We start from the raw sequence: 23,921 nt of genomic DNA, 5'->3' as shown, positions 1-23,921 counted from the left end.
CAAAACACAGGACACAGGAAACACGCGATACGGGCAATAAAGTAGTTGAAGTTAAGTACGTTATGGCGCATGAAATGTTTGTGACTGTTGACTTAAACGTCGACGCCTAGAGACAAAAGATTTGAGCTTGTGAAACTGCACAGAGCTCAAGCAGATAACTGAAGGGGGAGATATTGGGAAATAAAGGGTGAAATTGAGGGATTTGCAGTAACAGGCGAGGACAAGCAACAGAAGATACAGTCGCTAATAATGAATGAAGTTGTGAAAGAGCAAGATTAGAGGAAGCCACATGAGGAAGAGATGTGTAGGAGTCAGGCCTGCAGACAGACGGACAAACTGAGACAGCGGTTAGATGCATGATTGATCCCTGGAGACAGGCTGAAGATGAGGGTCAAAGGTCAATAAGGCTGTTTGCAGCTGGACTGCAGGGTAAGTAGGGGTAGTCTGTGGTTACTCACTATCATTTCTACCTGTTACCATGGAAGCATTGTGTTTCGGCTGTGGGAATCTTGTGATGAATCCAGTTTGTGGTGTCGATACTGTTTGGAAAGCTCTCGCTAACTCTGCTTTGAATGGCTCTCAATGTGCTTTTGTCTCACAGTTCTCTTTGCCTTTTCCCCCCACACGGGTTTCTCGGCGCTCGTTGCCGAGAAAAATGACTTAATACTCCATTTGAATTAATTTATGAGGGAAATAAATGGAGCCTGTGTGGTGTCATTGCAGGCTGGCAAGGTGATGCAGTGCTGGTACTTCTGGCTGGGCCTGGTCCTGGTGCCTACCGCGTGTTTAGTCAAAGACTTCGCCTGGGCCACGTAAGTAGAACACATTTAACATAAATACATGGGGAAATCCATACAGAGGCTATTTAACTTAACCGAGGCGTTTACATAACCCACATGGAGTCTATGTCAACACTTACGCACACTTATATATTATGAATCACATGTGTCTGCAAAGTAAAACACTCAAACTTTCCTTCCTGGGTCTGATGAGCTTATTTCTGCTGTGCAGCACACGGCGCACTGTGAGGAAGTCTCTGCTGGAGGAGGTGCAGGAGCTGGAGGCTCGGGCGGTAGACCCGGGGGCAGCTGTACTGCGGGATGCCAGCGGCCGCAGGTATATATGCAGTATGCTGCAAAGCATCATGGGTTCTCACCTACATTTATACCCAGTTTTATTTGTGTCATCGATCAGTTATTTCTATTGATTTTTGTCGATTTTTTTTGTTACTTTTCTTTTGTTTTTTTATGATTTTACCCAAGAATAATCCGTTATTATATATTCTAGCACTCTATGTACATGTGCAGATTCAGTATTCAGCTGTAATATACTCAGAGGCCACCTTATTGGGTACACCTGTACAATTTAATGCAATTTAATCTTTTTGATTGACACTGTCAGAGAGGTTTTCATTTAAATGTTTGTTATTGAGGTTATTATTTGCAGACGTGTTGAGCTGGACGGCATTTTATTCAGAGGTGTTTTTTAATGTTTTGCCCAACCCACAAACTATATAACAGTCCAGTACATCACCACGAATTACGACCTCAATAATAAACATATAGTTGAATTAAATCTCCGAATGTCATTCTGATCTTCGTAAAGGGAGAGTGTGTTATATTGGGTTGCATTAGATTGTGTAGGTGTCTGTAATAAAGTGGCTATGGAGTGAATGTTTCTGTCTGTGTGAAAATAAATGGCCTTTCTTACCCCCCGGTGGCCCCGCCCACAGGGCCGAAGCCCCGGCTGAGGTCCCGTAGAGCCAGAGCTGTCACACACTCACAGAGGTAGTTTCTGGGTTTGCACTGTCAAACTGTGTCAACTGTGACCTCACTGACCTGTGTGCCCCACTGCACGCTGCTTTGGAGTGACCTTCGCTTGTTTTCCATTCACTGACTTCACACCTCTCTCTCTGTTTAGCTTTAAATCACTACTTCCCCTTTGTCCTCTGAACCATTTTTACATTTGATTTCTCTCCCTGTGTCCATTTTTGTTTCCATTCCTCCCTCTGTGGATTGCTTCACAGGTGGATCAATATGAATTGCTGTACAGACCTGGTGTGTTTTCTGATTCTATCTGTAGTTCTCTCTGTGATTTAGTGGTGTGGTGTCACTAGAGCTGTGGTAGAAATGGTTTGTCTAAATTATAGCTACACTGTTACAAGTACAATCTTGAGGTATTTGTACTATATTTACATTTTATGCTGCTTTACTTCTACTAATATTGGGAAATATTGGTATTTGACAGCTGCAGTAAACTTGCAGGTTCAGATTTCAGATATAATAGTCTAAAATACAATAAATAAACTAAACAACTACCCAACAGCATATATTAAGTAGTTTAATTTAACCCCACCTCAATGGGTTACAACATTAAAATGCAGTGCATATGTATATATCAGTAATTACTATCAAATAATTCAATATATATAATCATTTTACAGTCTGAAAGGTTAAGTACATTTTTGAATGCAACACTAACTTGTAACAGAGTATTTTTGCACAGTTCTAATAATAAAAGATCTGAGTACTTCTTCCACCATTGTTTGCGAGTAAGGATTGCAAAGAGTCGTTTGATATTCTGCTAATATAATGAACTGTAGTAAAGAGTCAGATGTGAGTCACCAGGACAGAGCGGTTTGTTCCTGTCTGGGGAGTTTTCGACTGCACCTCCTAACCCCTACGCGTAAACCCCGTCCTGGACTGGCCCTGCTTTAAACCCAGGAAAGCAGGCCTGGGCCCTTGGGCCCCTCTCCATCTAGAATAAGAAAAGTAAAGTCAAAGTAACGGTGCACAGGGAGGCAATGGAGCAAAGTGGAAAAGAGCACATCTGTGTTTGTAGGTCCTGGGGTAGAGTACAGCAGCGTCTGGAGGGAAGAGTTCAAACGAGGCACATCTTTATGAATCGGAGGATAACCAAAAAGAAACATTACAGAAAGACAACTCTATGCTTGAGCCTTTCATGTATTTCTCCAGCTACCATTGTCTTTTATCATTCACTCAGCATCCGTCATCTATCTAACAGAGAGCATTATATGGGCCAAAAACCTATTGAGCAAATTTCAGAGCCCCTCAGTTTTATTTCTTCTTCTTTTTGACAAATGCTGTAGTGAAGGTTCCCAACAGTCCCATTCAGTATTAAGAGTTCCCTAACTGCCTGATCCAGATCTTAACCTTGGGAGGGCTGGCTCTTGTCCATAACTACTCCGTTGATCATCCAAAGTGCCAGAGAAACCAGAGAATTCTTTCAAATAAAATTGGCAAAAAGTGACTTATTGACGGGGCAATCGGTGATGCTGGTGCCGTTGCTTTTACTTCCAACGCCTTTTAATGGCTGTAAGGACGTTGATCGGCGTCGAGAGAGGTATCGACTAAATAAGTGTTTGCGCATGCATTTGTATGCATGCCTGCATTTGTGTGCAATATCTGGAAAGGGCTTAGTTATTTTTGGTCACAGGAGGAGAGGAGCCGTGACGGCGTGTGGTCTCCGAACAGAGGAGCCAGTCTTCTTCTTGGAAAGGGGGCGAAGGAGTGGAGTGGAGTGGTGTGGGGGGTGGGGGGGGGGGGGGGGGGGGGCTGAGGAATAGTTTACTGTGGATGTCCTGTTACCCTGCAGCCAGGGTATGACTTTCTGTCGGTTAAAACTGCACGTCAGAATCCATCCACTTCAGACCGACTTTCTGGTTTTTAATCCACTTAAATTGAGTTTGTTCGTCGATCTGTGAGTTTCTATGTTCATCTATGAAGGAGAAATGTACTTTAGTCTTCTATCCTTCCGACAGTTGAAGGTTTAAAAATGACTTTCATCATCCTGCTTAATTAAATCTGTGGGTAGTCTCATAAAGCAGCTAAACCTGCCACTGCTCATAACTGAAAGCAAATTGGTGAAATATGGACACTAATAAAAAAAATACAATCCCAGTAGCTAGTAATGGTAGTGTACGTAGTGGAGAGTCACTTTAATAATTCTATATACTATTATTATCAAGAGGTTATGAGCCGTCACTGTGGAGAAACTCATCCTTCTTTCCTTTCTCTGCAGTCTAAACGAACGGGCCCATCTGCTGACAAGAGTCTTTAAGAAAACGCCTTCAGGCGTGGGACGCTCGAACTCGGTGCAGCAGACTGTGTCACGTGAGTTCCACCTCTACTCAACTCTACACATCCTGTAACGTTATCAAAGTCCTGCTTTAATACAGGCCTTAAAAGAGAGCATTGGGATTCAGTCATCACACGGAATAGTCTTAAAAACACATATTTAGCTTCACAATGCCTATTGCAAGAAAGCAATACTATTCCATATTTCTCTCTTTTTTTAGCCCAGAAACAACAAATTGATCCCCGGTCGAACAATATTTGACCGGGAAAACACACACACACACACACACACACACACACACACACACACACACACAAAGTTAAGCATTCCAATATAACAGTCCTGTAATGAAAACCATATTTGTGAAATCCTATTCAACTGTCTAGTAATTTTTGAGGCAGTGGTTTGTCTGCACACAAACACATAAAGTACTTATCAAAAACTGAAGTAAAGTGTTGTACTGCACTGCAATACATCATCCAGGAGTCCAACATTCATGTATACATGTTCCTCCCTCCTCCCTGCAGATGGCTATGCCTTCTCTCAAGAGGAGCACGGTGTCGTGTCTCAATCCCAGGTAGTGCGCTCTTACGACACCACCCGCCAACGCCCCAGCATCTAGCGCCACCCCTGACCAAGGCTTTGGCTCACCGTAGCAGCGGTCATCAAGGTGACAGCGGAGACAGACTTATGTGACACCCTCACACCGGGTGATCCGACCCCCTGCTGTGGCCTTAATGGAACTGTGACCTGACCCCTCGCCGGAGGAGGGTGTCAAGGTCAGGCGTGGAGGCCGTCGCTGGCGCATTGAGGATTCACTTGAGAGAAGGGACCAGGCCGACTTTATGGGGAAAAAATAAAAACATTCTTCAAACTCGCATAAGCTGCACAGGCATGAGCAATCATATCCACGCACAGACATGACAAGTCAAACTCAGAGACTGGCTGCTCTTATCTGTATACCCCACAGACTGGGTTTGCTTCATGCCACTGTGTATTTATCTGTGTGTGTGTGCATTCCCGTGCGTCTGTATCTGCCTGTGCATGTACGTCTGCACGCATTGGCGCTCCTGTGTTTGTGTGCATGTGTGTGTCGGCCCGCGCGTGTGTGTGTTTGCTTCCACGGTTCTCTCTCATCTCCCTTCGTGAGGTGGGTTTAGCTTGTCTGTCATCACATGCCGACGCGGGACGGGAGGGGACGTCAAAATAAACACACACACACACGCACTGATGAATTCCTTAAAAAGGGAAGGAGAGAGAGAGAAGCAAAGACCGAGGACCGCCGGAGCTCTGAACCCCAGCTACAGCCCCCCACCCCCCGTCCCATCGCAGCACCGAGCCTCACTGCCAAACACCACAGAGATGCCCTTGAGGCAGAACGCTCATGCCAAACTGGACCACCGCCCTGCTGCATCCCCTCCTACCACACTGGGGGACGTCCTCTTGCTTGTCTCTCCTTGTACCTTCATTTCTTCCTTCCTGTCTCCTAGCCGCTCTGCAGCCTCCACGTCTCTCCTCCTCTATAGCGCATCTCCTTGTCTTGGCCAGTTTTTAATAATCCACTCTGTTTCCTGTTGCTTGTGACCGCTCCTGTGATTCCTGATGCCGGCTGTCGAGCATCGTCAGCTGACACAGAAGCAGCGAGCCTGGCATTAGAGCTTCCTCCGTCAGTTTTCTTGGACTGTTTCTTTCTTTTTTTATTATTATTAAAGTTAACGTGTATGTGTTTATATATTTTGTTCCTCTTTTCATTAATGCCTGTTTTTGTACCCGTATGTGGAGACATGTCTCGGAGGGAATATTTTACTTGAACTAGTGCTAATAGGCATCCAAACAGAAGGGATCTGATTGAGACACTCGCCTGGATCATGTGTTTCTCTGACTCTGGGGTTTGTCTGAATGTAGAGTCCAGTGTGTGTGTGACTGTGTTAAAGACAGGGTCAGGAATGCAAGACTGAAGGGGTGGGAGAGGGGGGGGGGGGGGGGTTGTCCATCCGAGTCCTAATCATTAAATCTAATCAATCCATTGCCTGACTAAGTGTCTCTGTCTCTTGACTGTAAGTGCTTTTCTTTGTTTGTCAAACTGTGGCTACAGTCTGCTTAAAATGGATCAAAAAGGTAATAATTTGTACATGCATATGATGTCATACATTACCAGAATCAAACTCGTCCCACGCTCCCTCTTAAAGCTCAGGAGAGTCGGTGTAGACAGACCATTAGAGGATTACTACCCCTCCTCCCAGCCCCTGGACTCTGGGGTCTCAACTGGAGGTCCCGTTCCCGCCCACCTTCCTGGATGTGGCCCAGCCCAAACCGACTACAGCTGCTCCAGTATGGAGAATCCATCGAGCGGGGCCGGAGCCAAAAAGCCATTTATGCTTCTCAACTCCCCAGCAGCTCGCTCCGCTTTCCACATTACTGTAGTTCCTGGAGGAGCCGGCCAAAACGACACCTCCACATCGTTATAGTTTTAAACTGACCATTGTTGTGGTTTATTGTTTCTCTCTCCCCCCCCCCCCCTGTGAGTCGGGTGAGGTGACAGTCATTTGTTCTGTCCACTGTGGGTGGTAAAGCTGTCTGTGAATGTGTGTAATTAGTGTTTCTAATAGCTTAACTATCGGTGTGTTTGTGTTTCAAGGGACTTAACAATGTGAGACAAACTCATTCACCTAGTGCGTGTGTGCGTGTGTGTGTGTGTGCGCGCGCGTCAATGGCAACAAAGCATTGCTCGTTTATGACAGTAGGTGATGAAACACCAGAACACATAAGCTCTCTACACAATCATTTCTGTGTAAAAATTGTTTTATTATTTTTTTTTAATTCATGGGAAAAATGTCACTTCTGCATCAAATTGGACCAATTTCATACATCATTTTACAGATTATCTTGTCACACGCAGGCTGCCTATTGTATTTTACAGACGTCGGCGTACAGGCGAGGTACACACAAACATGCCCGTTTCAGTACTTTGGGACATCTCAGGCTGCGCGCTCAGTGGAGCAGCACATTCCTCAAGTTGCATGTTACAGAGATACCAGGGACCCAGCTGCACAACAGTACACAGGGAAACACTTTTGACTCTCTTGTTTCTTAGATTAACAAGCAACCCCCATTTCTGTTCTGTTCTTAAGTGGGAAATAATGGGTCAAAGCTGCCCTGGAGCTGCCCGTGAGCTCCTCTAACGCACTGAACTGTGGTAGTGTTAAATACACACACACACACACACACACCCTCTCACAGGGGAGAAGTGAAGGGGGCAGTTTTCGCTGTATAATTAACTCGGTAATCTTCAAAGAACTGCGTCTCACTCCTTCCCTGTCTCACACACACACTTCTCAGGTACATTAACTGCCAGCCTTGCATGAATATTTAACATTTTTGGGGGTTTGTGTGTGTGTGTGTGTTTCCGCTCAGGGCAGTTGGGGATTATTTTTTCTTTTTGGGTGGCAGGAGGGGGGAGGGGGGGGGGGGGGGGTTGTATGGTAGGGTGGAGTGTCACAGCCCATGTCCTGTGTTCACTTCATTAGAGTTGAAATGGTCTACAGGGAGATTGCGACTGCCTTTCACATTACACAGTTCACTCACAGTTACTCATACAACCACATCCCTCCACACACACACACACACACACATACAGTACAAACACATTCTCACATGCTTTCTTTCCTCACACTTCCAACACAAACAAACATATACTGTATTGTATAAACCACTCACAACCATTCACAAGTGCAGATGTGCACATGGCATAAACAGCATGTGGTCATCATTTTTTATTATTTTTTTTGCTTGAATATCTACTTTTCATACAGTTCACTGCTATAAATCATCCAGTCATCACTCATCCCAGCACAAATAAGCCAACAAATCTTTTTCTCACTCTCGCATACACATACATGCAAAGACAAACGCCTGCACAGTCTTTGTTTGAGCTGCAGGGAGCTGTGCATGATCACCCATCTGGGCTGTATAACCCTCCTATATGCAGTTTTGTCTTTGCATCAAGACAGAAAAATGTTTATGCGTCCATCAGAGGTTGAGCTTCGCTCATTCCAACTCGCCAAGAGATCATATGACACACTAAACAGACACGCAGCACACACAATAGCAAGGCAGGGCCTGCAGCCAGCAGCAGGTTTACGAGTCCTTCATGTGAGTCTGACTCCCTGCCTTTTATTTTTCCACTCTGGCAGCGTCCCCTAAAGGTCTCTGGCGCAGCCCTCACGGTCTAAACTTCACAAAAGTAGCAGAGTGGTCTGCAGGTTGGCTCCTCATCATACAGTCACGGCGGGGTATTTCTGGTCACCGGTGGGAGGAGGGCAGGGGGACTGGAGGGGTCTGTATCCTCCCTGAGTGGGGTCCATGAAGGCTGCGGCAGGGTGGGCGTAGCCGATGTACTGCGGGTGAAGAAACTGTCCCTGGTGAGGCATGATTTGCGTGGCCTGCTGGCAGTTGAGCACGGAGAAGTTAGTGGGCATGTTGACGAAGACGCTGGCATCGGGGGGCAGGCAGCAGGAGGCCTGGGCCCGCATGAGGGCAGGGGGAGCGGGGCGGGGTGCAGCGGGCGGGGCAGAGGAGCTGGACGAGGTGGCTGTACTGGACTGGCGTGACGATGAACCCCTGGAGGTCCCCACGCTGGCCATCATGGGGATGGTCTCCAAGAGGCGGCCACTGCCCGGCCCTCCTCCTGTCGCACCTCCTGAGGACAGTTCCTGTTTGGGGCGGAGGCAGCGGCAGCAGCACACGGCGACCACAGAGCCCACCAGGATGAAGGCTACAAACACAGAGCCCACGATCAGGAACGGCACATAGATGGGAACTACAGAGAGAGAGAAGGAAAAAAAACAGCTATCACATCTGCTTTTGTGGCAAAACATTGACTTGGTTGAACATTAAACTTCAAAGCAGTACTGTCTCACACACAAGTGTCTTGCTTCCCTTCACAGCAAAAACTCCCACAGGTGAGTGGAGATTGGGTAAGGCAGTGAAACAAAAGGTTGAGCGGAGAGGAGTGTTTGGACTTGGGTAGAAGAATGAGAGGTGCACTGGGACTGAGAGTCCCCAGGGAGCCCCGGGCTCTCATTAGCAGTTATTAACTTTGTTTTGATCTGTTTTAATCCTCAGCACCCTACTGTGTCCCCAGCCTCCTCGACCCTGTGTGTGTGTGTGTGTGTGTGTGTGTGTGTGTGTGTGTGTGTGTGTGTGTGTAGCGGTGACATTCTTAAGCTCGGCTGCCAGCAGATATTTGTGACCCTTCTTTTTCTTCGGCTATTTATGACCAACCCTTTGAAAATAAGTTACTCGAGTTGAACTGCAGTACTTGGCCTCAGAAGGGTATTAAAGTCGACTGATTTAATGGGCTGAATCGGAGCTCATTCAGCCCATTAAATCAAATGAGTAAGCCAATTTCTTCTCACTGACCTGTTCTTTCTCTTTTTGATGAAAACAGCAAATCAGACTCGCAAGAAAGTACTTGTGTAACTCTCACAATTCCACCAGTCATTCTGATTTGTTGGGTCAAATAGTAAAGGCATTATTAAAAACGATCTTGACATTTTTATCTGTTAAGATCTCAGTTCCAGTTTCTGTAAATGTGCTAAGTAAGCAGGAGAAGCTCCAACAGCAACTTTGAAACATGATCAACAATAACTTAAGGAGAAATAACAGCGTTCTTTGTTCTCCAATTTCACCTTTTGGCCGAAAAGCGAAGGCACGGAGTGAATGTTTTTGGCAGAAACGGGGTGACCGGTGAGATGAGGTCACTTCTGAGGTGTTTTTTTCTTTCTTGTTCATTTCCCATGCCCACTCGCACAAACACCTTACAAACACAATAAAGACCATGTTACATTATAAGTGATCGGTTGTGTTTTATTGTTCCCACAGGGTGTAGTTATTTCCTCCTCTGAATGTGCCCATGCGTTATGAGGTGTAACTGTATGCCAAAGAGAGAGAGGTGGAAACCCAGCTTCAGTTTCCTTTTGTCTCTTTGAAATACATCCATACGGCCTTGAGAAACTTTTTTCATAATGCTCATCAAAAGTAGCAGGGTATTAAAAAGGATTACTGCATGAAACATGTTAAGCTAGGGGACATTCATCAACTGAGGCGGTAAGACCGGGTGACAAAAGACACAGGCCAGCAGCGAAAGAGGCTATGAAACAAACGAGGACCTTGACCCATCTCCCTTCGACAAGAAGTGGCGTCGACTTCAGAGGCTAATGTACCTCACAGCTACACACCTTCCAGTAAACAGGTTTTAACAGGAACTCTGTTATGGCAACACATATATACGTTACGAGCACAGAAATGTCCTGCACTTATAAGGCCTCCACCTCTACATCTCTGCTTTCACTCCCTTTTTCTGTACTGATGAGGATTAGTAATTGCAGAATTGCTCGTCTTGTTTTACTTCACTTCTACTTTCAACTGCAGAGCTCCTTTCCAAAACTGTAAATCAGTGATTTTGGGGGGAAACACCAATTAAAGTTCAGCAAACAGGCCGCAGTGAAGAAGTACTCAGATCTGTGCGCAAGTAAAAAATACTTCATTACAAGTAAAAGTTAAATTTTCTAGAAGTATCAAAAACAAACAAACTCATTATGGATGTTGTCTTGGATGTTGTCATAGGGATGTTGCATGTTAGCAGCCCTGGGGCTGTATACTTATAGGTACAATGTTGCTTTGAGCTAAATGCTAACGTGCTCATAATAGCAATGCTAAGTGGCGGATGTTTAGCAGGTATAATGTTAATGTTGAACTTAATGGAAATCACATTTCAATCTGGTCCGACCGACCAACAATGCTATCAATAGAATCTGGTTAAAAAATCAACTTTGCTGGCTGGACACATTTGTACAATTTATTTTTACTTTTAATCTATGTTTTTTTATGAAATGTTGGAAAACCTTTCCTCTATTGAGCTTTAAGCGGTTATTTAAATGTAATTAGCTCTCTTTGAGGAACTGCTAACAGCTCATAGACATCTGAAATGTGACAAAAGTGCTCAGAGTAGCCACTGGACCCACTGGTTTAATATTTAAATGTATTGTACTTTATAAGCTAATACATGTTGTTTATGTTAAAATCTTAAGGCATAACTAATAACTACAGCTGTCAAGTAAATGTAGTGGAGTAAAAAGTACATTTCCCTCTGAGTTGTAGTCAAGTAAAAGTCAAAAGTATAGCATAAAATAGAAAGTACAAGTACCTCAAAATTGTACTCAAGTAGAGCCCTTGAGTAAATGTACTTAGTTGTTTCCACTGCTGAGCTTGCACATACTGCATCTGGAGAACTGTTCTCACTTTGTGAAATTTATGTTTTAACTGTCTGCTATTTTTTTTACAGAGGACTTTATTTCTTTACCACTTGCTAAGGTGTGATGTTCTCATTTTGTGCACATGGTGGTTGAACCCCTTATTGTTCCCTGTCACTCCTCCACACCTGTTGCTGCAGTTAGCTCAGCCCCCCTCTCTCTTAAGCTCTTGTTTTGGGCACAATCTTTGTGGCTGTGCTGGCTGGACTCTCCCTCGTCTCTCTCACGGGATTTCTCCTGTTCCTAAATACCATATGTTCCTTCATGTTGAGCACATTAATAATTTCCTGTCTGTTATCCATTGACAGCACAGTGTGTTTCTTTCCTGGATGATTAATAGGCTGCAAACATATGAAAAATGAATGAAATACACAAAGTGAACTAGGCCTTCCTCTTGTGAGGAAAAAGCTGCTTTTATTCTTTAAGTTATTTTGGCTGCAGGCCACTGGATGAAATGTATACTTATTCCTGCAGTGATAAGGCATGATTGTTTTAGCAAATGACAGATTATAGCTAGAGGTCCAAAAGAGGGCATAATATCCTCCAAGGAAACATGAAGTAAGCCTGTGTTGCCTTTCTCTCTGATGTCCAATGTTTGCTCTGCTTTCCTGAGTGCTGTTATCTACTTGTTGATCTTTTATTAAAGATATGAAGCAGCTTCAAGAGGCTTTATGGTAAATTAATCTATGGGAATGTAAGCAATGATGAATGGGGAGCCATTATGGAGAAAGAAGATGTATTGTTACCTAATCCACTATGTACATTTGACATTATGGGTTATAATTTGCCCTTAGTTTGGTAATGATGCCTCTCTTAAATACAGTTTATAAATGTGTGTGTGTGTGTGTGTGTGTGTGTGTGTGTGTGTGTGTGTGAGTGTCTCCTTTTAAGCAGCTCTAAGTGAGAATCCCCTGAAAGAGCGCAGACACCAGAGAGGCTACAGTGGGGGATTACAGGAGGAGAGGGACACGAGCCTGGCAGGAAATGATACATAACGCGATGTGTGTGTGTGTGTGTTTTTTATTTTTTATGAGCAGAGCTGTCATCGCCTTTGGTGAGCCACTGTCCAAGATCCGGTCAAATCCAAACTTGATCCCCGTGGGGACAGCGTGATGTGAGCCCGCGGTCCCTCTCGCACTGGCCAGAACAAACACAGCTATTTATAAGTGCAGCATGGCACAGTTTGCCATTTGTGAGTGCAGTTAACTGTTTTTTTTTGGAGGAGTCTGCTGCTGTCTCTTGTGCAGCTGTCGTTGCCAACTGGGATAGGCAGCAGATGAGCCTTTTAACAGGGAGATACTGTGGGACTGTTGGGTTTATGAGGGGAAAGCAAACTGCAGTAATAGGTCTGCAATTTACAATATCAAATTTAAGACATGCTGTGCATGCACCCTTTGGGGCACGGGGATCAACATATTTGTATTAATTTATGAGTCACTTTCAATTACATTAATTGGAATAAACCAAAAACAAAGATTCAGCAGTGTTGTATTGTTGTTTTAACTGTTATTCACAAGTTTTAGTATACTGGTGATAACTGATTATCAACACATTTGTGGAGGAAGTTGCTGAAACAGTAGAAGTTAATACCTGCACCGGAGTCCTTGTTGTCCTTGCTCTCTGTCCCGGGCTCCTTGGCCTGCCGGTCGTTATCGCAACTCCCTTGATCCAGCCGGGCCTCCGTGCTGGAGCAGCAGTAGCGCAGCTCGCATTTCCCGCAGCAGATGATCGCGTCGTCTGCGTCGATCTTCTCCGGACACTGGAAGCCTTCCTTCCACGCGCCCTGTGAGTCGTGCCAGCCGTGGCAATACTCCCCACTGGCTTTCACGTCGATAATAACCATGAGTAGAGTCACAATCGCGGTGACGGACATCGGGAAACCTCCCCCCCACATCCTCGGCCAGGTGGCCCGCGGCAGCACGCTGGCGCACTGAAGGAGACAGAGAGGCTTTCACTCCCCGCGTCCAACCTGGTGAGGAGAGTGATACGGTGGATCGGTACGATGCGGGGAGCTGAGGGGATGAAGTGGGGGAGCAATAAACAACTTAGAAGCTGTCATTTGTTAGAGGAATCCCGTGCGTAATTCAGATCCAACGTCTCCAAAAGTGACTCCACAGTGTGGGTGATTATCCAAGAGTTGTAGAAGACAACACAAAGAGGTCTGCTATTGAAATTAAATTCCTAACAATAATTCTCCATTTGTAAACCTTCAGAGCTCTTGCTAAAATCCAGTATGGAAAGAGTAAATTGTCTCCTCTGGCACCACAGCGAGGTTGTTCATGTCTCCGGACTCTTCAAATGACTTTACACAGGGATGCAGAGAAACCAAATCGTGGAGCCTGATCCATGCTGCTGTCACTCATAAGACCCCTCACAGCCAGCCCTGTGCGCAAAGATAAGATTTCAAACTTTTGTAGCTTGGTCTGCATTGTTGGGCGTCAGAACTCAGTCAGCCAAGTCTGGGTCCGTGTAACACGATTGAACTAAAGCGCGCAGAGTCTATCCAACTTTGCGTCAGAGTAAGAGGGGCGTGCAAAAAGTCAGATGCAAATACAAAACCTCTTAATCGAGCAATAAAAACCAAGTTGGTCAAGAAGCAAAAAGTAAAACACAACTTCCGATTGTAAATGTTAAAATAAAAGTCTAACTAGAATGAAATGTGCAAGTTCAAACTGTATGGAGTACTTTGACATAAGGTGGTCCAATAAAGTGAAATTAGAAGATTAATAAAAGAAACAATTTAAATTATTCATTACATAGAAAATTTGATATTTTTCTAGTATCTTACAGACCTCAATTGTTTTGCCAGCTTTATGAATTTTCAGGTCTATCTTTTGTTCTTCCAGATCTACTTCAGAGACATTTGATTGGCTACATTATCTATCAATTATGAATACATTTGCTGTCAAACACTTTCATTTGTCACTGTCAATGCAAGCCCTCCTCATTGCTTTTTTTTTTTTTTTACTAAAACATGCTTTTATTTTGAAAGCAAGCTACGTTATTTCTGGTTGGATATTGCTGCTGGCTCGACGCAGCTTCTCACACCATTACACATCAGATATTTGCTTGGAGCAATTGCACCGAAGTTCAGTTAAACTTTTCCGGGCTGAGCTTGGTTGTCGCCTGGTGAAAAGCATCTGAGAGTTTAGCAGTTTGAGTCTGCGCCTGCAAGCATCCCTCCTCTGCCATCACCAACAGGGGCAGCGTTCACCAGCATTTACGCACATGGTGCCAATGCCATCTAGTGGCGTTGCCAGATCTTTGCTTCTTTGCAAACAACTGGCAACATCACTAGATACACGTTAAGGCTAGTTAAGGCCACTTACTTGAGTATTCCCATCAGTTCTACTTAATAATTCTACTGCACCACATTTTGGAGGCAGATCGATTTTTTACTACATTAATTAAATGTATACGACTTATTTGAACATGATGCTTTATGACCGGTGGTGGAAAAGAAATATTTAGCCTATATTTACTCACAGATTTTTAAGTTCCTGTACTTAAATGTATTATTTACATTATGAGGGTTAGGAAAGCCTACAACAGTATGTGCATAAGCACAGGTTCTTAAAATGACCTCTACCCCAGAGAGCTGCAACTGTAATAAGATGCTTTACAGTTAAATGGCAATTCATCTCTAAAAAAATATAAACATATAGTAGTCTATATCTTGCTCATAAAACGTCTGAATGCAGGACTTTTGCTTGTAATAGGCTATTTTTACACTGTGGTAGGCCTACTGCTGCTTACAGCTAACTATCTGACCACTTCTTCCACCACTATGAACTACACTACCCAGCAGCTTATAGCCTTAAAGCAGTTAGCTCCCACTCAATAAGCTAGCTACAACATTAAATACAGCTTCAAACTATGTAGCGTTACATCAGTAATAATGATTAAATGGTATCATCTTGATGGCTTAACATTCACGTGGTATATCTTGCTGTATATTGTATACTTTTATTTTTGATAAGAATTCCTCTTCCACCGCTGAACGATCCTTGCTCGCCAATACTTCATTTCCCATGATGCTCCACTGTGACGCGTTAGCAACAGCACAGGAAGTGGCGCGCAACTGTTGAAAAACTGTCCCACAACAAACTGAGGAGGAGATGTTGATGCTGTTCAACTTTGTCAACTTTTGAGCTGTTGTGGCAAAGTTATAGACAACCCGACGAGCTTTTCTTATACAGCTAACAGTGGCTTCGTAACGTGTAACGTAAGTGCTATTTCTACATTTAGCTAGCTTAGCATTAAATCACATTTTAGCTCGGTTAACGTTAAGCAAGTTGTCTGAACAGATGTCGTTTGTGAGAGGTGGGCGTCCACAACAACACACCAAAGGTAAAAGGCCTGTTCGACCCAGGAAAGCAGCAGCAGCTCCCAAAAAAGACTGGGTGGTGAGTACTGTCTGTCAAGCGCTAAAATACATTATAAAGGCAGTAATAGTGTTTTTTTTAATGAAGTAGCCTGGAGTTATGCTGCACAATTCCACATATTCCCCTTATTTTAGCTGTGAACATTTTCCCTCATGAAGTAATCTTCTCTTAATCCTTATCTTTAAATGCATAAAATATCATTTCTAAGTTTTGAAAGCAAATGAAGTGATGTCGTCCCTCTCCTGGTGGTTTCAGAGCACCGTCAATGACCTGTCTGTGCACAAGCTGTCGCCTGCAGAGCTGGTAAGGTGTTTGACTGTGTGACCGTGTACAACTGAGAAGCAACTCATACTGTCATACTATGTCTTATAACAGCACGTGGACATCATTTTAGTGAGCTGATGGTACTGAAAACAACAAATCAAGGTATTTCCGGCCCATATTTAGTTGTCTTATCAATCGCTTCTGCCTCAGAGCCATCGGCATGAGATTCACAAGTCCCACAACAAGGCAGCGGCTCAGTGGGAGCAGAGAGAAAAAGCCCTACAGCGCCGGTTCAGACCCACTGGGAGCCCTGCAGCTCTAGACCACGCCAGCCTCAGCATCATCAGGGAGGTACGTGTGACGATGAGTTCCCGTTACTCCTCGTGGTTTCTTTGCTTTTCTCAGTGTTTGTTTGTTTTCGAGGAACTGTAGATTTGTGTTTTACTGCTGCAGGTGTTCTCTGACAAGCTGCTGCTTCAGGATGTGCTGGCTCGCTCTGACAGAGCCATGGCTGTCGTCAAAGACTTGTTTGGAGACGCTCCACGCAGGCAGACTGGTATAGATCTTCTCATTCGCTCTGTTGTTGTATCTATAGATACATAGAGGCAGTGCTAAGTGAATACAACACGCGTTCCCTGCTTCTAGACGTACAAGCAGAAGCTTCACATTTACGATATTTAGTTTTCCAAGAAGACGAGATGTTTATTACTAAACTAGTATTTCTCTTTATTTCTTCCTGAGATTTTAAGGATTTTTGCGTTGTATACAGAGTGTTTATGTATTTCTGCAGGGCACCCCAGTGTGACGATGGCTCCAAACTGTGACTCTGACTCAGAACTGCCTGTGCTTCAAAGACCAGATCCTCCCACTCAGCTGTCACTGCTCAGCCAGTCTCTGATGGACCCACAGGTGTGTGTGTGTGTGTGCCAAGATAAAGCCATACATGTGTGGTTTGTTACTTCATGTTTCCATCAGCTTTCATCCATATGTCTATTTTCTTCTCGAATCACAATTTACCTTCTTGCAGATTTTGTTCCGTATTAATGAGTAAAATGTTTCCTTTCAGGCTCTTAATGAACTTGAAGCTTCAGAGGAAGACTACAGTGATGAAGATAGCTGTCCTGCTGGCAGTTCAGACTATCATGTAATCCATAGGTAATGCCTGCGAAATATTGTACCTGCAAACCAGTACCATTCACCCCAATCTGAGATAAGAAACTGACTGGCGTTCCTTGTTATGGTGGAAATATAATACATGCAGCTGTTGCTTTTTACTACTCGTGTTTCTGATCCCGCTGACGCCATTACGTTGCTTGTGATACTTTTCTTTGCAGGGCCAATGTACGAAAAATGAAGTCTCGGGGGAGGGTGATACAGCAACGGAAAGTCCGTCGTCCTCACTCTGAGCAGGCAGACGGGGATAATGTTCCTGTAACGCCCTGCACATCAGGCAGAGCACCAGCCCAGACAGGTAGGATGAAAAGGAAGACAACATTTAAATTGTCTTTCACGAAGTCATCACGATTTCTTTGCATACAAACTCGTCTCACCTGGTTTCAGCTCTCAATGCCACAATGGCTGTCCAGCGTGTTCGGTCCAGACAAAGCCGGTCAGAGGAAGGTCTGGAGGAACCGTCAGTCCTGGTTTCTCAGGTCCTGAATCCTGAGACGCCTCTCAACCAGTCAGGTAATGTAAGAGAGGTATCTGTGTCTTCATAATGTGTCACTCTGCGACAGTGGTCCATCCTATGAACTGCTAGATGCTGCAGTAAACAGAGGAAATGAGTGTTCCTCTGTATGCGTTTATCAGGCAGAACGAGTCATCGAACCGGCAGGAACAGGAAGTGTGTTCCTCAGAGTTCAGCGCTGGACGGCTCCTCGGTGGCCTCTCTTAGCGGGGACCAGTCCAGTCTGGGCCTGTTGCAGACCATGCTGGGTCAGGTGGAGGCTGACTTGGATACTCTGATTCCTGCCACTGTACCAGCTTCAGCACAGAGTGAGAAGAAAACCCAAGGCCTCACTGGCTTCTCTGTGGCCTTGGTCTCCACTCTGGGGCGTTTAGTGCACCTCCTCAAACAGGTATTGTAACTGATCCAATGAGGTATTCATTAAACACTAACATGGTCGTTACTGGCTTTAGTTTCAAGTAAATGAATAACTGTCTCCAGAGGGAAGAGGAAGCTCAGGAAGAGGCTGGAGAGAGGAGCAGACTGGAGGAGGTGTTGAGAGAGCAGCGCGGGCTGATCGATGCGCTCACTGCTGAGACGATGACTCTGAGAGAAGAGGCCGCCGCCCTGCAGGTGAGACGGAGCTCACCTGCGCAGCCCGACGCCACTTTGTTGTCCAGATTCCAACTGTGCTCGCCTGTTTTCCTTCAGGCTGGGTCGCAGCAGCGGACGGCAGAGCTGGAGCAGAAGTTGGACTCGGTGGTGTTGTTGATGGGGGGACTTGGACTGCTGGAGGTCCACATTGACCCCCCTCAGGAGTCTGATGCCAAAGCTGCAGGTTCATACTGCGTGTGTTTGTCTGTGCGTGGATATTTGTGCAGTAAATTGTACATAATTGTGTTTTTTTTCATGTTGTAAACAGTTTGTCAGTCTGCTCCAGTTGCGGAGCGAGATCCTGAACAACTACAAGTCTCTCCCGCTGTCTTGCTCTCCCCTCCTCGACAGAGAGACAACTGGCAGCCAACTCCTGGTAACAGCCTGTTTCTTTTTAATAATCTCACTTCACCTGTGTGCCATCTTACTCAATCAGCTGTAAGACGCCTCATTTTGCCCCCCCCCCCACACACCTCTTCTTCAGTGACTCACCCTGTACCGCTGCACCAGGAACTTCTTCCTGAAGATGTCCTGCGTTCCTGTGAGGACGTCCGCTCCCACAGCTCAGCCTCCAGCCTCACCAGCCTCCATCTCACCAGCCTCCCCTCTTCTTCCTCGTTATCGCTGACCTCTGACCCTCTCGGCTCACAGCTCTCCCCGGAGGTCATGCTGGCAGAGATCGCTCAGCTGAACAGACAGAACGAGCTGATCAGGGCCCAGTTTAGCCAGGCTAGGCGCCTCGGGTCAGGGGTCGGAGAATCATCGAACGAGCAGACAAGGAGCAGCAGCACGGGGAGAGTCACGCCCCAAAGTGTTGGAGAGAGGAGGATGTCAGCATCCAGCAGCACGGGGAGAAGGAGTCGGCATGTCCAGGCTGCAGAAGGAGAGCAGCTGACGAATCAGGTGAGATCAAGTCTTAAGGTGTCCTCAAATGTCCTCGAAATGTAAATTGAACGTGTGTTCTCCCAAATCCACAGACATGTTCTCCCCTAGATAGATCAGCAAACCTTTGTGTCTGTTAGCCGTTCTATGTTGGGTAGTTTGAAACTCAAGAAGGACACATTTGTCCTGTTTTTCAGGGGTGATGATGATTTCTTTCTCCTGTCTTCTTGCTCAGGCAACATCACTGAACACCCTCCATGTGAGCAGTGTGGAACAGCGCCTCCTGGAGCTAAACAGACAAAGTGCAGCGGCGAGGGGTCGCCTGCTGGAGCTTATCGAGCAACAGAAGCAAAGTGTTACAGCCAAAGCTTCTCCCTCTAATTCCCCCATCCCTCCCTCGGCCTTCAGCCCACATTCAGCAGGTACGATGGCTCAACATGACGCGTCTCTGTCCATGTGTGTAAAGGCCTGTCTCTGAAAAATATACTTATATCATATCATATTGTCAGCAGGAGGAGGAAGTCCTGAGTGGTCGATGCTGCTGCCTGAACAGGAGCTCCCGTCACAGACTGGTGGTGTTGAGAGACGGTGAGTTGCTCTTTTTAGAGGATGGGGATGTTTCCTCATGACGGATGGGAGTTAGTCATCCACATGCTTTGTGGTTCTTGCTAGTTAACTGGATTTCTAGACTTTGTTCTTGACACATTCTTATTATATTTCTGTGCTGCAGATCTGCTGGTTCTGAAGTGTCTTCTCACAGTCTTGGCGGAGAAATGAGGGATGGAAAAACACAGGTACACACACACACACACACACACACTACAGATTACATGGAAGGACTGTTGCCGCTTGGGTCTGTAACATCTTTTCTTTTCCACAACAGATGGAGAAACAGAGAGAGGGATGGTTTGCCTTGTCTGCTCATGTGAGATGACAAGAGGAGTAATTATTCAACCCAAGCTGCTATTATTTTATCTACACATACATTTTAAATGACTCAATAAACGTGTTTTAAAATTAACTTGTGTTTTTGTCCTCACTGTTTTGTAGCACACGTTGTTGTACAGAAATATATAAATCTGTGTCATCGATGCTTGTTTAAATCATATGTTCCTTTTTTTTTTTACCTTCTTTAAAGTGCACCTTTATGTATCCTATTTGTTTACTTAGTAATTCTTCACCAATGCAAGTGTTAGTTAATGAGGCCATGTGTTGCACTGGCTGCATCTAATCCTGCACGAAGGTCCAAGCTACGCGCCGTCCGTCTGTCTGTCTTTGTGTTTTGGTTTAGTTACGGTCTGCTTTCATGTCTTTGAGGCATGTTTAGATATCACTTAGTGTGTTTGTGATGAACCTGTGCTTTTCAAAGGGAGAAGGGAATTGCAATAAGTCACAAAGAAATAGGAGCAAGAGTGAGAGAGGAGGGGGAAAGAGTTGCTCCAACCCACTCAGTGTTCTCTGCTGTGGCTTCAGCTAAAGTATGGCCTCTCGTAGCTATTTACGGTACGTGCACACACACCCAAATATTTGCTTTTCTTCTTCTTTTCTCTGAAGTCTTTTGTTTACCTCGACTTCTGTGGTCCTTATGATCATCTCTTTTTTTTTTTTCTCATAAATTTATACAGACAGTTTAGTTTAACTGTGATTTACTGGATCATGTAAATATATGAAACAACTGGAGCAATCGGTGCCTTTTCTCTTTCTCCCTCCATCCTCAATCCAAGACTATGACTCATGTCTTGCTTTCCCACTTACTTACTTATGCTTAGTCTCCAAGTACATTTCTATGCTTTCTAATCTAGTTTGCTGTAGCCTGGCAGCATCATGACAGATCTGCAGGATTCCCAACCACCAGTTGATGTTGAGACTCTCTCATTTATGTCTTGACGGATGCATTCCTCTTTTCATTCATCTTATACGCCCTGGGTTGTGTTTGCAGGAGGAAATAGTGCACTGCAGTGCAAAGTCAGCAGATGGCAATCTGGAGTCATTCAGTAGAGAGAGAGCTGGACATCTCTGGTGCCTTTCAGACTGCAGCAGGTCAAACAGCCACGATCAAGAAACTACTTTGAATACTTAAACGAATGTCAAGTGGTGTCCAACTTTTTCTCTTTCTTTTCTGATACAGTTTAGAAATCCTGAATTTTAAAAGGAGGAAGCAGAGAGCAACAAGCAACATGTCCGGCTTAACTACCAGCAGGTACATAGAGATCCAGGTTTAAGACCCACCATAGCCCCCGGGCCCCTCGTTGTTTAAATGTGTGCTGGAACAGCTGGAATTGAACCAGGGATGTTGTGGTTACATGTGATGCCTCTTGGAACAGGACTTCTGTGACTTCGCCCATTCATTGACTGCTGCTCTTCTGGGCTCCTCCTTGTGGCCTGAATCAAAAAGCCATAAATAAGTGGTCGTAAGCGGACTCATTTCCACTTCAGGTAGTGTTTGCTGAGGGTTTTAAGGTTTCGGGGGTGACACTGGAGTAGGAAGGAGAGCACTTGAGTTTTCCAGTGAGTCAGGAGTGCTGTGTGAGCAACAACAATGGCCAGTAGGGAAATCAAAAGGAGTAAATATTGCAGATAATAACAGGATGGAGGCATAAAGGGGCCAGGGACAGCGGCGGTAAACGTGGGGTCAGAGGTCACCGTGGAGACTCAGGGGGAGGCGGGCGGGGCTTATTGTGCCCAGCCCGGCCCGGCTGAGTGAAGGACGGGGTGAATGAGGATTAACCCCACCCCAGTGCCTCTCAATGACCCCCCACCACCACCACAGGGCATGGGGATGGTTCCCATGTGACTCCCCCCCCCCCCCCCCCCCCCAACACCATCATCTCTATCTGGGCCTCTCTGCAGCCTCAACACACCTCCACTACTCCTCATACACTCATATTCACACATTCATCATGTGACTTAAAGACAAGGGAAAGACCACAATTGATATTAATTATTTTTTAAATTTTATAAAGAAAACAAATTGTGCACCCAATGAGATTGGAGTAAAGTCACACACACACAATGACGTGGGGGTGTATTGGGGGCATGGAGGGGGGGGGTCGTTTTCTTTACTCATTTAAATCTGCCCCCACTTCACCTCAGTGAAGGAGCCTGAAGTCACTCAGAAAAACACACACACTAAAAAGCTTGTGCACACACTCACACACTGGCTCATACGATCGCCTTTGATAGTGTCCAGAGAGGTTTCAGATAATCTAGACTCCTGAGCGACCTGAGGAGGAACACGTTTATTTGTAATGCTTTCAGAATTCATACTTTCTTTTCTGTTTTTTAGCATTTGAACCAACATTTTCCCTAATTTAGGGTGTATATATATATACACATATATATGTGTATATATATATATATATTGTGCTTATTTTTAATAATTACTATGCAAAACACATTTAATCCAAACAACATATCCAAATAGCACACCCTCTGTAGTTTTTTTTTTTTTACATTTATACTTCAGAGAAGTCATCTTTATTCTTTATTTCACTTTTCCTTAAATGATGCAGTGTGGTTATTTTGCCACTAGAGGGCAATATTAATGTACTGCACGGCTTAATTTTGGGTCTTGACGAGTTTATGTAGAACTATTTGCCGACTCTTTTTCATAATATTTTATTAATTTGAGAAAACCACACTGCTCATAACACTAACAACTAAATAAACTAAATGTAAACAAAACGATGGTGGCATCGTGCGATGGACTCTATTCCCCCAACTTTTTAAATAGAAATGGAAAACAAAAAGATGCATTAAAATAAACCAGGTTTTATTGAATGATCGCAGCTATTGTGATATCTTAGTGGTTTAATTACCACATGAGCCACTGGGACATTATAAACATACAGTAGATCTTAGTTTTTATACTGTAAGTGATTTTGTTTTGATACAGTTTACGTGTAGAAGCCATTTTGTGAATTCATTCTGCTGCTTTCTCACCAAAACTGCCTTTAAAATGTCTCAAGTATTAGAACCAGCATGATGTGACACGTGCGTGACGAGTAAACTGTGTGTGTGTGTGTGTGTATCCATGTGAGTGGGTGCCCATGTGCGTAGGAGTGTGCTCCACAGCTGTGCGAGGTTCTGATCTGAAGCAGGCTATTGCTTGCTGTGAAAATATTATTGCAAGTGTTTATTATTGCTTCAGTGTGAAACAGTGGGAGTGTTGTGTGTGCTGCACGGGCTGGTGGAGTACAGAGTGTCTGTGGAGGGGTAGTGGTGGTACTGGTGGTGTGTGAGGAGGGGTAAGGGTGGGGGGGTCTCTCTCTTCTCCTCCTCTCTGTTTCCCACCGGCCAGCCCCCGGCCCGTGGCCCATTGCACCCTGGGTAATGGGGAGGCCTATTGGAGTTGATTAGTTCCGGCTGGATCCCAGATAGAGTCCTGACAGGCAGGAGAAACGAGCTCTCAGCGTGACCCCCCACTTCCCCCCACACACACACCCCTGTCTCAGGCACAATGGGCAAGGCAGGGGAAGGGCTTTTTAAACAACTGCAGCTTCACTCTACTCCGCTGCCCCCCCCCCCCCCCCCCCCAAATAAAACTGGGCCATTATTACTACAAAAACCACATTACACTGCTGCACCGATTCATCCTCACTGCTTCCACTAGCAGCTATTACTGGGAGCATGTGTGCGTTTTCCTAACCCTTTCTCTGT

General features: G+C 45.0%; 3 protein-coding genes across 8 annotated transcripts in view; 2 read left to right on the top strand and 1 right to left on the bottom strand.

The window, feature by feature from the left end:
• atp8a2 (ATPase phospholipid transporting 8A2) overlaps positions 1 to 5,828 on the top strand; it is a 43,155-nt gene extending 37,327 nt beyond the window's left edge. For 4 of the 5 annotated variants that reach the window (XM_076080316.1, XM_076080315.1, XM_076080314.1 and 1 more), the window contains 4 exons: positions 724 to 812; positions 1,012 to 1,116; positions 4,042 to 4,133; positions 4,626 to 5,828. In XM_076080316.1, coding sequence (XP_075936431.1) covers positions 724 to 812; positions 1,012 to 1,116; positions 4,042 to 4,133; positions 4,626 to 4,720 — 381 coding nt within the window. In that variant the 3' untranslated portion in view covers positions 4,721 to 5,828. Of the gene's footprint in view, positions 1 to 723; positions 813 to 1,011; positions 1,117 to 1,732; positions 1,788 to 4,041; positions 4,134 to 4,625 lie in introns of all 5 variants that reach the window. The other variant, XR_012949403.1, reaches the window with a different exon arrangement.
• A 1,054-nt stretch (positions 5,829 to 6,882) lies between these two features.
• On the bottom strand, positions 6,883 to 13,902 carry shisa2b (shisa family member 2b). Its single transcript, XM_076080322.1, has 2 exons — positions 13,002 to 13,902; positions 6,883 to 8,917 (listed from the first exon to the last, which is right to left on the bottom strand). The coding sequence occupies exons 1-2, from the start codon at positions 13,303 to 13,305 to the stop codon at positions 8,373 to 8,375; spliced, it is 849 nt and encodes a 282-aa protein (XP_075936437.1). The 5' UTR covers positions 13,306 to 13,902; the 3' UTR covers positions 6,883 to 8,372.
• A 1,580-nt stretch (positions 13,903 to 15,482) lies between these two features.
• Positions 15,483 to 20,283, top strand: spice1 (spindle and centriole associated protein 1). 2 transcript variants are annotated; one of them, XM_076080644.1, is made up of 18 exons: positions 15,483 to 15,636; positions 15,719 to 15,817; positions 16,052 to 16,099; positions 16,271 to 16,411; positions 16,514 to 16,616; positions 16,851 to 16,969; positions 17,127 to 17,215; positions 17,395 to 17,531; positions 17,621 to 17,746; positions 17,870 to 18,138; positions 18,228 to 18,359; positions 18,438 to 18,564; positions 18,649 to 18,756; positions 18,865 to 19,283; positions 19,498 to 19,684; positions 19,775 to 19,850; positions 19,993 to 20,056; positions 20,146 to 20,283. In XM_076080644.1, the coding sequence occupies exons 2-18, from the start codon at positions 15,719 to 15,721 to the stop codon at positions 20,194 to 20,196; spliced, it is 2,295 nt and encodes a 764-aa protein (XP_075936759.1). In that variant the 5' UTR covers positions 15,483 to 15,636; the 3' UTR covers positions 20,197 to 20,283. The 2 variants fall into 2 exon arrangements, with proteins under 2 accessions (XP_075936759.1, XP_075936758.1); XM_076080643.1 differs by having other exon boundaries at positions 19,772 to 19,850.
• Positions 20,284 to 23,921: the final 3,638 nt, after the last annotated feature.

The sequence above is a fragment of the Anarhichas minor genome, unplaced genomic scaffold, assembly GCF_050575085.1.
Source record: "Anarhichas minor isolate MPS153535 unplaced genomic scaffold, ASM5057508v1 ptg000074l, whole genome shotgun sequence".
In the NCBI taxonomy this organism is placed as follows: Eukaryota; Metazoa; Chordata; class Actinopteri; order Perciformes; family Anarhichadidae; genus Anarhichas; species Anarhichas minor.
Note: the sequence above shows the minus strand (reverse complement) of the source record. Positions and strands in the feature narration are given on the sequence as shown.